The sequence below is a fragment of the Otolemur garnettii genome, unplaced genomic scaffold (assembly GCF_000181295.1).
Source record: "Otolemur garnettii isolate 467f Iridium unplaced genomic scaffold, OtoGar3 scaffold00022, whole genome shotgun sequence".
NCBI lineage: Eukaryota > Metazoa > Chordata > Mammalia > Primates > Galagidae > Otolemur > Otolemur garnettii.
This window is the reverse complement of record NW_003852417.1, coordinates 3,385,161-3,397,586: the sequence shown is the minus strand read 5'-3', so window position 1 is coordinate 3,397,586 and position 12,426 is coordinate 3,385,161. Positions and strand designations below refer to the sequence as shown.

Genomic DNA, 12,426 nt, shown 5'->3' with positions numbered 1-12,426 from the left:
AACACACTGCTGTGAAATCTGAAGCTTCACTCTGATGTACGGATGTTCTTTTAAAAAGGCAATAAATTAAAGATATATGTAAAAACAGTGGGCCTCTTTAGGAGACCAGTAAAACCAGCTTCATTATACTATCTTAGAGTTTATGCAAAGATTTCATGTTCTTGCATTTTATTTCAAATTTAGACATTTAATGAGTGCAATTGCCCAGTCCCCTGCCCCTGCCATGGCTGTTAGCCCAGCTGGGCAGCAGAGAGCAGTACAGCAGTATGGCTCGATTCCGAGGGTTAGTACTGAAAACAATTCATTGAGAAAGAAAATGGCTAAATGTTTTTAGCTTCCTTAATTGGTGGAGACTTCATCTATGAAAAGGAAGGCAGCAACTATACTTGAGTCTGAACTAAAACAGTGTATTAGGGTGGCTATTTGAGCCATGTTGAGGTTTCTGTTTATAAAAACAGCAGGTGGGCTTGGCACCCATAGCACAGTGGTCATGGCGCCAGCCACATACACTGAAGTTGGTAGGTTTGAACCTGGCCCAGGCCAGCTAACCAACAATGACAACTGCAACAAAAAAATAGCCAGGCGTTGTGGAAGGCACCTGTAGTCCCAGCTACTTGGGAGACTGAGGCAAGAGAATCATCTGAGCCCAAGAGTTTGAGGTTGCTGTGAGCTGTGCCGCCAGGATACAACCACCAGGTTGACATAGTGAGAACTCTGTCTCAAAAAAAAAAAAAAAAAAAAGATGATAGGATTCAGGTGGGGTACAGGTTTTACGTTATGCTGAACGTGTTGGTAATTGTTTGAAAATAAAGACTATTTACCAGGTAATAATAATATTAAAAATGCATCTAATGTGAATAAAACAGTTTTCACTATTGCTAAAGAAAAACTTCATTAAGATGTAGGAGCAGTCATTGTTACTGAATTTAAAATTGGAAAAGTGTTCTTTTTGCCCAAGTTACAGTTTGATATCATAAATTACAGGGCAGAGGTGATAGTTCAAGTAAGAAGGATGTGATTGAGCTGACAGACGACAGCTTTGATAAGAACGTCCTTGACAGTGAAGATGTTTGGATGGTTGAGTTTTATGCTCCTTGGTGTGGACACTGCAAAAAGTAAGTGCTTTCAACCACGTAGTCTGTTCTGGGCAATGCTTTCAAAACACTCATCTTGAAAGAGCAAAACTATATAATAGATAATCTCCAACATCTCCTCCAGGAAAAACTCTGACTCCACATGAATGTTAAACCTTGACATTGGAGTCCAGAATTTCTACTCTTCAGTGTTCAAAGATTAAGAAGGGCTTGCTAATGTCCACATTTGGGGAGTGAGGTGAAGGCCTGGGAGGTGAATGTGAAGGGAATGGACAGCAGCATCATATCTTTCATATAATGACAAAATGTTTTCCAGGTGTGATAGAACTGGCAGTTGGACCGAAGTACACAGATCAGTTAAAAAGTATTTGTTCCATTTAAGCCTTTTTAATTTTGTGAAGGCAAAAAGTGGAAACCTAATAATTAACACATGCATATGTTAAAAAATATATATATAAATATTTGTTCCATGAGTTAAAATGCACTTTTTTTAATTGTTTAGGATTCACTGAGGGTACAAAGAATTAGGTTGCGCTGATTACATGTGTTAGGTAAAGTCCCTCTTATAATTGTGTGCCGCCCCCCAGAGGTGTGTGTGCCATACACATACTGTGACCCCCATCCCCTTTCCTCCTCTCCTCTCCCTGCTCCCTATTACTCCTAGCCACCCCCTTATGTTAGCTCGTCTACTGCCTTCATACTAGAATTGAGTATGTTGGACTTTTGCTTCTCCATTTAAAATGCACTTTTAAATACAAATATTTTTCTGCAGCCTAGAGCCAGAATGGGCTGCTGCAGCTTCAGAGGTAAAAGAGCAAACAAAAGGGAAAGTGAAATTGGCAGCTGTAGACGCTACGGTCAATCAGGTTCTAGCCTCCCGGTATGGGGTGAGTATATTTTAAGGCTCATTTCTTTGTGAAGCATGTGGTATTTTCAACTGTTAACTTCATGCAGTACTCCAGGCTGCCCTCTGAGATAGGAGGGGAGGTGTTTAGCCATTTTACAAATAAAGACATTAAGTCACTATCGTCATATCCTGTCTAGCAAGTCTGGACCTAAGGACTGTTGATTCCCCTGCCCCAGTAATACACTGCCTCCACTGTGCACTTAATGAGAAGCTTCCATTTCCCAGGCTTTTTCAGGTTGTTCGTGTGGCTTTTGAAAGTTGGTCCATCTGTCCCAAAGCAAGTGCTTTGTGTTAATTATCCATAGTGACCCAGGGCTTGCATATGATTTGACTAAACTTCACAGACTGTTAAACACTTCTATTAATAGACCACTATGGCTCATCCCTTTTACATCAATGCCAGCTGGGGAATAGTTTTGTTATGTTAAATTACCTGTAAGGTGGTTTTAGAAACCACAAAGGTACACACTGTACCCCAGAAGTGCATTAATGTACATAGTTACCATTCAATAAAAAAAAAAAAAAAAAAAAGAAAAGAAACCACAAAGATTATGTTATTTTGTATGATATATCAATTAGATTTTGTACTCAGGATTTTTTTTTTTTAACAGATTAGGGGATTTCCTACAATCAAGATATTTCAGAAAGGCGAGTCTCCTGTGGATTATGATGGTGGGCGGACAAGATCCGACATAGTATCCCGGGCCCTTGATTTGTTTTCTGATAATGCCCCACCTCCTGAGCTGCTTGAGGTAAATTGGCATTCATGGTAGTGAGGAAGGTCTGATAGGAACATTGAAGTAGTCATGACACTGTTGTCTGTTTGCATTAAATTCTTTCTGTGTATGTGTGTGTGTTTGTTTTAGAGATAGGGACTCTGTTGTCCATGCTGGAGTGCAGTGGTGTGATCATAGCTCACTCTAGCAAACTCTTGGGCTCAAATGATCCTCCTGCCTCATCCTCCCAAGTAGCTGGGACGCAGGCAGGTACCACTATGCCCAGCTAATATTTTAAACTTTTTATAGAGATGGGATCTTGTTGTGTTTCTAGGTTGGTCTTAAACCCCTAGCCTCAAGTGATTCTCTAACCTCAGCCTTCCAGAGTGCTATGATTGCTACAAGTGTGAGCTGTTTTAAATAGCAGAAATTATTTTTATAGAGCATTACTGTTGATGTTTCTTTTTCTTTTTTTTTTTTTTTGTTGCCCATAGTAGAGTGCCATGGTGTCACAGCAACCTCTCAAACTCTTGAGCTCAAACAGTTCTCTTGCCTCAGCCTCCCAAATAGCTGGGACTACAGGCACCCACCACTACACCTGGCTATTTTTTAGAGATGAGGTCTCTCTCTTGCTCAGGCTTGGTCTCAAACCTGGGAGCTCAGACAGTCTACCTGCCTTAGTCTCCCACAGTGCTAGGATTACAGGTGTGAGCCATTGCCACTGTTGATGTTTCTATTCAAGGAAGTATTTGAGAGAAATCCATCCATCTCTTTAATGAAAGTGATGATGCTGAGCCTGTTTTCAAGTTTACCTTTGGGTGCTGTATCCTGTAGACTTCCAACCATCCCTTGTCTTCTGGGTCCCATAGATAATCAATGAGGACATCGCCAAGAGGACATGTGAGGAGCATCAGCTCTGCATTGTGGCTGTGCTGCCCCATATCCTTGATACTGGTAAGACCAACAGAAACAATTTCTCATTAGTTCAATGATAAGTGCTCTGAGAACTTTTCCTAAATGAATTAATTAACTATATGGACTCCTTTATCTTTACCTTAAAAAAATTTTTTTTCTGGTTAAATCAGGAGCTGCAGGCAGAAATTCTTATTTGGAGGTTCTTCTGAAGTTGGCAGACAAATACAAAAAGAAAATGTGGGGGTAAGTTATTGAGCTTGTTGTCTCAGTATCATTTGCATAGGAGAGTATAGGGCTTCCTAAGAATGGTTCCCTCCTTGTTTTCTGTAGGATGTGTCCTGTGTTTACTCTGCATTGTTTAAGATATGAAAATGAGGGGCAGCACCTGTGGTTCAGTGAGTAGGGTGCCGGCCCCATATACCGAGGGTGCTGGGTTCAAACCTGGTCCTGGTCAAACTGCAACAATAAAATAGCCGGATGTTGTGGTGGGCACCTCTAGTCCCAGCTACTCAGGAGGCTGAGGCCAAAGAATCATCTAAGCTCAAGAGCTGGAGGTTGCTGTGACACCACAGCACTCTACCAAGGGCCACAAAGTGAGATTGTCTCTAAAAAAAATTCGAAAATGAGGCTTGGCACCTATAGCACAGTAGTTACAGTGCAGGCCACATGCACCAAGGCTGGCGGGTTCAAACCTGTCCCAGGCCAGCTAAACAACAATAACTGCAACAACAACAACAACAAAAAGAAATAGCTGGGCATTGTGGCAGGTGCCTGTAGTCCCAGCTACTTGGGAGGCTGAGGCAAGAGAATCGCTGAAGCCCAGGAGTTTGAGGTTGCTGTGAGCAGTGATGCTACGGCACTCTACTGAGGGCAACATAGTGAGACTCTGTCTCAAAAAAAAAAAAAAAGACTCACCCATGAAAATGATTATCACCTAGGAGGAAAAGAAGTAAAGTAGCCTCTTAATTACAAGGACGTGCTTTAACCACAGCATATGTTTTTGTCATAGGAATTATATTTTAATTCCAGTCCAGTTTTTCCGCCAACTGCATACTCTTATTTATTTGGGGGGAGAAAGAGGTTGGTGGTTTACTTAAAATTACTGTGCAGATTTTTTGTTTCAGATTAATTGAGGGTACAACGAATTAAATTACATTGTATCCTACAGTTTTAAAATAGAAAAACATAAACACAAACTTACCTGGTGATTTTATTTATTTTAGGTTACATAAAATGATTAAATAATTAAAATGTTTTTATTTTTATTTGTAATTCTTTTGAGTGTGATACTTCTTGAAGCAGGCTCCAAAATGAAGTCCAGGCTTCCTCCTGCCTGTCTCACAGTAGACAGTTACCTTCCACCTTTTTCATTTTTTCTGCTGCAAACCATGCAGTTCTTTGTTGATATTTTTTATTATCAAATGCATCTTCTCATCTAGCCTTTCCTCAGTGTTAGAAGATGGTCTTCCCCTCTTTCTTGAATTTCTTTCTGTTCCTCACATTGCTCCTAAGCTGTGTGATTTCTCTGTAAGAACAGTGTGTCTGCACTTTCTCTCCACTCTCCTCCTTATCTAATGAGTAAAGGATATAACTGTTTACAACTGCAACTTCCATCAAGCAGAAGAATAATTTTTCCACCATTTATAGGACCTCCTTATAAATCTGTAACTTCCACAGTACTGATTGGCTCTATCCATCCCTCCCATAAACTTTATGTATTCTAAAATAACTGTCAGTTTTTCAAATTGAACAGGCTGTTTTCCTCCTATAACCAGTGATCAACTGTGTTTGAGACCCAAAGAATGTACTCAGCATTGTCACTAACCCCTTGCAGTGGAATGAGAGGCCCATCATTTTCATATCACAGGGATGGGCACAGAATTCATGTTTCTAAAGTTTCTTCTTTTTCAGATCACTTAGAAAATCCTTTCTAGAACCTGTAACTCTTCACTGTTACGTGTATTTTCGTTTTATGCAATTCCCAAGCAAGTTGAGGACTTGTGTAGAATGCAACCAAGAAAAATGTGTTGGATCTCTTCCAACATCAGAGCAGAACAGGAAAATTATCATGTTGGACAAGGTCCAGGGTAAGATCGGAAAGGGTTAAGTAGTGGTTGGAGATCTAGCCTAGCAAGGAAACAGTGTAGCTGAGTTCCCCTATGGCCTTTGAGGGCTACAGAAGGAAACAGGAAATAGAATTTCATCACTCTTGAAGGAAGTCCTGCATCCAGGCACATTTTAAAAATAAAGTATGTCGTGTGTCCTTTGCATTGATCTTTCTGCTTCTCATCCTCAGAATCCATTGCCCACCACCCTCGCTGGCCCTTACAACTTACTCTTCCCCTTTAGTCCAATAATGTGTGTTATACGCCTACAGAATACAAAAGTATGCATAGTGACTCCCATTATACTGGTGGGATTTCAGGTAGGAAAGCAGGGAAAATTCATATAGGACTGAGGACAAAGCTGCTTTTGGATAGACAAGCCCGTTCTGAACTGGAGTCAAGTGTGGAACACAAGTGAGGAACTATGGTTACTTAAGAGCACATCTACTTACATTATTGGAGAAACTCATCTTTTGTTTTTATCTCCTACTCATTGCATTCCATAAAATATTTGAAATATAATTTTTTATTCTTTAATTAAGATCTACTAGTTGGATTCTAAGTAATTTTAAAGACATCTTTGTCCTAAAAACCAGTTTGCTTTTCTAGGTGGCTGTGGACAGAAGCTGGAGCCCAGACTGAACTGGAGAATGCGTTGGGGATTGGAGGGTTTGGGTACCCCGCTATGGCCGCTATCAATGCACGGAAGATGAAATTTGCTCTGCTGAAAGGGTCTTTCAGTGAGCAAGGCATTAATGAGTTTCTCAGGTAATTTCTTGTTTTCTTGAGTTTATTGGGGTTTTTTTCTTTCTGTTTGATTCTGTTGTGGCTTTTGGTTTGACACTAGGTATGTATAAACCAGGAAATAAATGTAATTATTTTCCATTTGAATTTCTAGAAAATTAGATGTTTATGTATTAAATAAATGTGTGTTAAATCATCTTCCTATATATAGCTGTTCTCTGTTCCCTGGAGAGCTTTGCTACCCACCAGGCCACCCTATGTGATATTCTGTGCCCCTGGCACTGGGATCTTTGTGATTCTCATAAAGGTCTCATGGGGGCTAGAGGCAGCCCTGCCTTGCCCATTCCCACCCTCTGTACTGGTGACCTCATGTAATGTGGTTTCCATTTCTGAGCCCTTGGCTTTGGAATGCATTTATTTGAAAATGGGTGTGCTTACCACTCCAACAATGTGTAAACCACAAGATAGGTTCTCCAATCTCTCTACCCTGCTCTGCCATTCTGCTCATCCTAAAACTGCCTTCATCTTATCTTTAAGGCAAATACAAGGCATTAACCTAAAGAGATTTTGTTTCCCAATTCTTGCTCTCTTCTTTGTTCATTTCTTAACTGTTGTATTAAAGATACTCAGCACACAAAAGGTGGTTAGAGGGTTATAGTGAGTAATGAACAGTGAGAATTAAATTTGAAAGTCTGCATTATTTTTGCTGCCAACCTTCACACTTAACAGAAGTCTTGTGTACCGTGTAAAGAGAAGGGGCTCTGTGGTCTGATGCCCAGTCACATTTCAGCCCTGCCTAGGGTGGTGACCTGCAGTGGGATGGGTCACCTTCTTCAGCCTCTGCCTAGCAGCAGACCCTGGCACTTCTTCTAGCTACGTAACTTTGGGCAAGTGACATAGTTTACTTGTACCTGTTTGCTTGTTTTTTAAATGAGATGGTCGTAGTACCCCCAGTTAGGGCTGTTGGAGAACCGAAAGAGATCACAAGAGAAAGCTCTGGGTAGTGCCTGGGACAGGGTACGCATCTGTATGCTACTTGTTGTTTCTACTACTTATTTGATCTTTGTTACTACTACTTCTACATCTTATTTGATCTTAGCTAAAAGGCTGAGAAGCAATACTGGCTGTTATTTTTAAGAGCATATAGATTGTGAGTATATTGGGACTTGGGGAAGGGTATTACATTAAAAGATTTATTACAGGCAAGGGGCTGTGGCTTATGCCTATAATGTTAACACTCTGGGAGGCCAAGGAACGAAGATCATGTGAGCTCGGCATTCTAGACCAGCCTGAGTAAGAGCCAGACCCCATCTGTACTAAAAATATAGAAGAATTAGCTGGGCATGGTGGCAGGTACCTATAGTCCAGCTACTCAGGAGGCTAAGGCGGGAGGGTCACTTGAACCTAGGAGTTTTGTTGTGAGCTAGGCTGACCCTATAGCACTCTAGCCTAGGGCAACAAAGTGAGACTCTTATCTCAAAAAATATATATATATATATTTTTGCTATAAATCATCTTAAACAGGCTGCGCGCAGTGCCTCATGCCTGTAATCCCAGCACTTTGGTAGAATGAGGTGGGAGGATCACTTGCACTCAGGAGACTACATGAGCTAGGACTATGCCATTGCACTTGAGCTTGAGTGACATAGCACAACCCCATCTCTATAAAAAAAATAAATAAAAATTTTAAAAATTTAAAGAAAAGAACAAATTGTTTTAAACAAGTTGGGATAAATGTATGTTAGAGTCAGTAAGACATGACATCAAAATACAAGTTTGGAGTATCTTTCAAGTTTGCATTTTCCCCGAGCATTATAATAAATGGAATCCAAGGTAATGAGTTTTTTTTTCATTTTTATGTAATGGTTTTCTTTCCTTTCCTTCTTCCTTCTCTTTTCTTCCCTCCCCTCGTCCCCTTCTTTTTTATTTTTTTTTTTTGAGATAGGAGTCTCACTGTCTTGCCCAGGCTAGCATGCCATGGCATCAGTCTAGATCACAGCAGCCTCAAACTCCTGGCCTCAAGCAGTCCGTGCCCAGCTGTTTGTCTGTTTTTAGTAGAGATGGGTTTTGCTGTTGTTCAGTATGGTCTCAAACTCCTAAGCTAAAGGGATCCCCCCACCTCAGTCTCTCAGAGTCCTAGGTTTATATAGGCATGAACCACCGTGTCTGGCCTGGTTTTAATTATCATGGAAAAATTTATGTACAAAGGTAGAAAGAATAGACTGAAGAACTTTTGTATTATTTTCAACTTCAGCAATTACCAACTAGTGGTCAACCCTGGGTAGATTTTGTCTACCCACATCCTCCACTACTGTTTTAAAGCAAGTCCCATTCCTTGTCTTATGCAAATGTTACAACATGTATCTCTAAGAGACAACTTTTAAAAACACCGCAATACCATTGTACCTAAAAAAATTAGGTGATTCAGATTTCTGTGGTTTGTGTGATTCAGGTCCCAGTGTAAGTATGCACTATGGTTGGTTGATACGGTTAAGGAAGTGTTTTCATAAAGAAGTCTGGAACTGCTTAAGTTTGTTTAAGTGTCATAGAGTTCTGTTTATTTAATCATAAAGTCAGAAATTAAGTACAATAATTTCATGTAATATTTTTTCTAATCATGGATTTGCTTAATGCTTGCCCATTGCTGCCACTACATTTATAGATTGTTTAGCTTCATTGTTACTAACTTAAATTTCTCTGGGTTTGCTGAACTTACACATACTTGCACTGGTAGTACGTTTAGCTTTGGTTTTCCAATAGCCAGATTACAACTGGTCTATATTGTATTTCATATAAAATGCTCACACCTCTCACTGCCAAGCTCATGTGTACACCAGCTCTGTGCCCACTCTGCCTGGAGTCTGCTGGAACCAAGTCATCTCACTAGTGATGTGCTCTGTACACGTTCAAGAGTCATAGGTAGCCTATGTTCCCAATCAGCTTGGATGATTTTTTTTCCCACAGACATGGTGACTTTCATCATTTTTATGTACTTAATTTGTATTTCAGCAAAAAGGTTTACTGTTTTAAAATAACAAACCAGTAAACTTGTTGGTAGCAACTGACTTTACCTGATGCAGAGGACTTAATGATATCACATTTGTTTGTATTATTATCTGTGGTTGAAAAGATAATGTTCTTGAGCTATTTTTCAGGAATACACTGCATTAAGGAGCCAGAAATGCCTATACATAAACATAGTAAGCAGATTGTGGTTTAAGTTGTTTATTCATTTGCATCAGCAGTCCCTTGTGAAACTGTTTATTTTGGTCATTGTCCCCAAAGGGAGCTGTCTTTTGGGCGTGGCTCTACAGCCCCAGTAGGAGGCGGGGCTTTCCCCAGCATCAGTGAGAGAGAGCCTTGGGACGGCAAGGATGGTGAGGTGAGTGCCCCACAGTCCTGTTTTCCTTCCTCAATCTCTACATCTCTGTGTCTGGAAGTCAAGCCCTTGCCATTACACCTGAGCCTTGGCATTCATGAAGTATTCTGACCCATGGGCCTTTAAGAGGTTCTTTAATCTCGTCTTCCCTATTACATGAAAAAGTGCTTTGTGGCATATTCGATGTTCTCGATAGAAATCTAAGATAAATTTCAATAGTGAGGTAGCTTTCCTGATTATTCCCTTTACAGTGAATGTTTAAGCTGGAATTTAAGAAATACAAAATTGTGGCTCAGCACCCGTAGCACATGCATTACGTTAGCCACATGCTCCAAGGATGGCGAGTTTGAACCCGATCCTGGGCCAGCTACACAACAATGATAACTGCCACAACAACAAAAAAAATTGCCATGCGTTGTGGTGGGTGCCTGTAGTCCCAGCTACTTGGGAGGCTGAGGCAAGAGACTCACTTAAGCCCAAGAGTTTGAGGTTGCTGTGAGCTGTGACGCCACAGCACTCTACCCAGGGCAACATAGTGAGACTCTGTCTCAAAAAAGAAAAAAAAAAGAAATGTGAAATTATAGCTTTGAAGTTAGCATTTATTTGTTTACAGTTCTATCCCATCTTCCTCAAAAGGACAAATTAAATGACTTCCCTTTTTAAAGAGGTAAATGATGTTATTATGTTAAAAGCATGTTTCATCTGAGTTCTCAGATTTTTCCACCTGTATAGTAGGGGCAAAGCTAAAAGTAGGAGCTAGATTGAGGGGAAACTAGTTTGAATCTCTGGAAATTAATTTGCTCTTCTGTAAAATGTTCCCTGGTCTGTGGTTCTAACAGTGGTTTTCTGTCTGCCAGCTTCCCGTGGAAGATGACATTGACCTCAGTGATGTGGAGCTTGATGACTTAGAGAAAGACGAGTTGTGAGAAAGACAGCAGAGGCTTCAAACTGTTTTCTTTTCTTGAGAGCCAGCAGATTTTTCCAGCAGTGAAGGAACATTCTTTACAATCAGATGAACCTACTAGTGGCCTTTTACACGAAGAAGTAGCACTCGATCGGTCATTTGAAAACACTGCAACAGTGAACTTTTGCATCTCAAGAAAACATTGAAAAATTCTATGAATTGTTGTAGCCAGTGAATTGTATTGTATTGTCACATAATAGTTTGAAGAAAACTCAGCTGTTGAAAATTTTTCCCTTCCTCTGACTGCTGCTTGGGTGTTCTCGAAGGCTGTTTCTTACTTAAGTACAGGTTTTTTAAAGTGATTCCTTCATTTGAATATTAATGGCTTTTTCCATTAAATAATTAAACGATATTTTGGACAATGCTGATAAATGTATGAAATTAGTGTCCACATCATAAATTCAGAGTCTGATGTTTGGCAGTAAATTAGTTTTTTAAGTGATGACTCAGATGCCTTTCCTCCCCATTTAAAACATAAATAAGACCTCTTTGATTCAAATGCTGCCACCTGGATGCCCACCGCAATGTAGACTGTACATCAAAAACTGGGTTTTCAAGTGAGAACTGCATTTATGCTCAATGTTTTGTCTTTGGACCATCACTAATGGTCCGTCACTAGTGGCTAATGATTAAGGAAGAGCTGGTTAAGTAGTTTCAAGGTTTTTTGTTATCACTAATCTCACAAAATAACACTTCAGACATGAAATACAGCAGCAGGTTTCCAATTTATAGACAGTTCCCATTTATGTAAAACATACAGAAAAATGGAATTTTTCAATTATGTTAGAACTTAAGAGACAATTCAAAGGACTTGAACGCATTTTATTGTAACTTAAAAAAAATAAATAACAACTGTAACTAACTTCTGTGAGCAGTTTCTCTGAAAAATCTAAATTCTATAGGACATTAAAACTATTCTCTGGCTAAGGAAAGAGGCATCTGTATTCCTCTGCGTGAAAGTAGTGCCATCCTAACCTTTCTAGTCAAGAAGACTCAGGTCAATACGGAAGTAGACGTAAGGAAAATAGTCTTGGTTATTGAGTTGTAATCCGGGGATCTCCACAGATGCCTATAAAAGAAAACATAGTAATAATGTTCTAAGTACATAAAACTAGTTTCCTGTATTATTTATTTTTTGTAGTTTTGGCCGGGGCCAGGCTTGAACCTGCCACCCCTGGTATTTGGGGCTGGCGCCCTACTCCTTGAGCCACAGGCGCCACCCCCGTTTCATTTTTAATTTATAGTTTTGAGCAGTCTCTGTAGGCACTGGCCATGCATTCTGCCCTGCACAGCTGTGGCCTGTGGCCCATGCATCCCTGACTCTCACACCCACCCCTTCCCTGCTATGTTTTTAACTTGTATGTCATGTAGATCTCATAACTAGCTGACAAATACCATTTTTTGGGAAGTATCTCATACAGAGATGCTGATCTTAACTGTAGGCACACCACCATTTCTGGATTACACACTTACATCCAGTATACTAGCAGCAGCCACTTCATCCAGGTGTCTGAAGACAGAGTTCAGAACTTCCCTTAGACGTTTGGTGGATGACTTCTTATGTGGCTTCAGGAGCACGGCCTGAAAGTTCACCGGCAGACC

General features: G+C 40.2%; 2 protein-coding genes across 3 annotated transcripts in view; one reads left to right on the top strand and one right to left on the bottom strand.

The window, feature by feature from the left end:
- PDIA6 (protein disulfide isomerase family A member 6) overlaps window positions 1–11,196 on the top strand; it is a 29,656-nt gene extending 18,460 nt beyond the window's left edge. Inside the window, exons 6-13 of the mRNA XM_003787391.3 lie at window positions 985–1,115; window positions 1,867–1,981; window positions 2,613–2,753; window positions 3,587–3,671; window positions 3,803–3,875; window positions 6,347–6,505; window positions 9,767–9,863; window positions 10,718–11,196. Coding sequence (XP_003787439.1) covers window positions 985–1,115; window positions 1,867–1,981; window positions 2,613–2,753; window positions 3,587–3,671; window positions 3,803–3,875; window positions 6,347–6,505; window positions 9,767–9,863; window positions 10,718–10,786 — 870 coding nt within the window. The 3' untranslated portion in view covers window positions 10,787–11,196. The remainder of the gene's footprint in view (window positions 1–984; window positions 1,116–1,866; window positions 1,982–2,612; window positions 2,754–3,586; window positions 3,672–3,802; window positions 3,876–6,346; window positions 6,506–9,766; window positions 9,864–10,717) is intronic.
- A 249-nt stretch (window positions 11,197–11,445) lies between these two features.
- ATP6V1C2 (ATPase H+ transporting V1 subunit C2) overlaps window positions 11,446–12,426 on the bottom strand; it is a 59,934-nt gene continuing 58,953 nt past the window's right edge. For both annotated transcript variants that reach the window (XM_003787393.3, XM_003787392.3), the window contains 2 exons: window positions 12,298–12,426; window positions 11,446–11,893 (listed from right to left, as the gene is read on the bottom strand). In XM_003787393.3, the coding sequence (XP_003787441.1) occupies window positions 11,804–11,893; window positions 12,298–12,426 (219 nt within the window). In that variant the 3' untranslated portion in view covers window positions 11,446–11,803. The remainder of the gene's footprint in view (window positions 11,894–12,297) is intronic.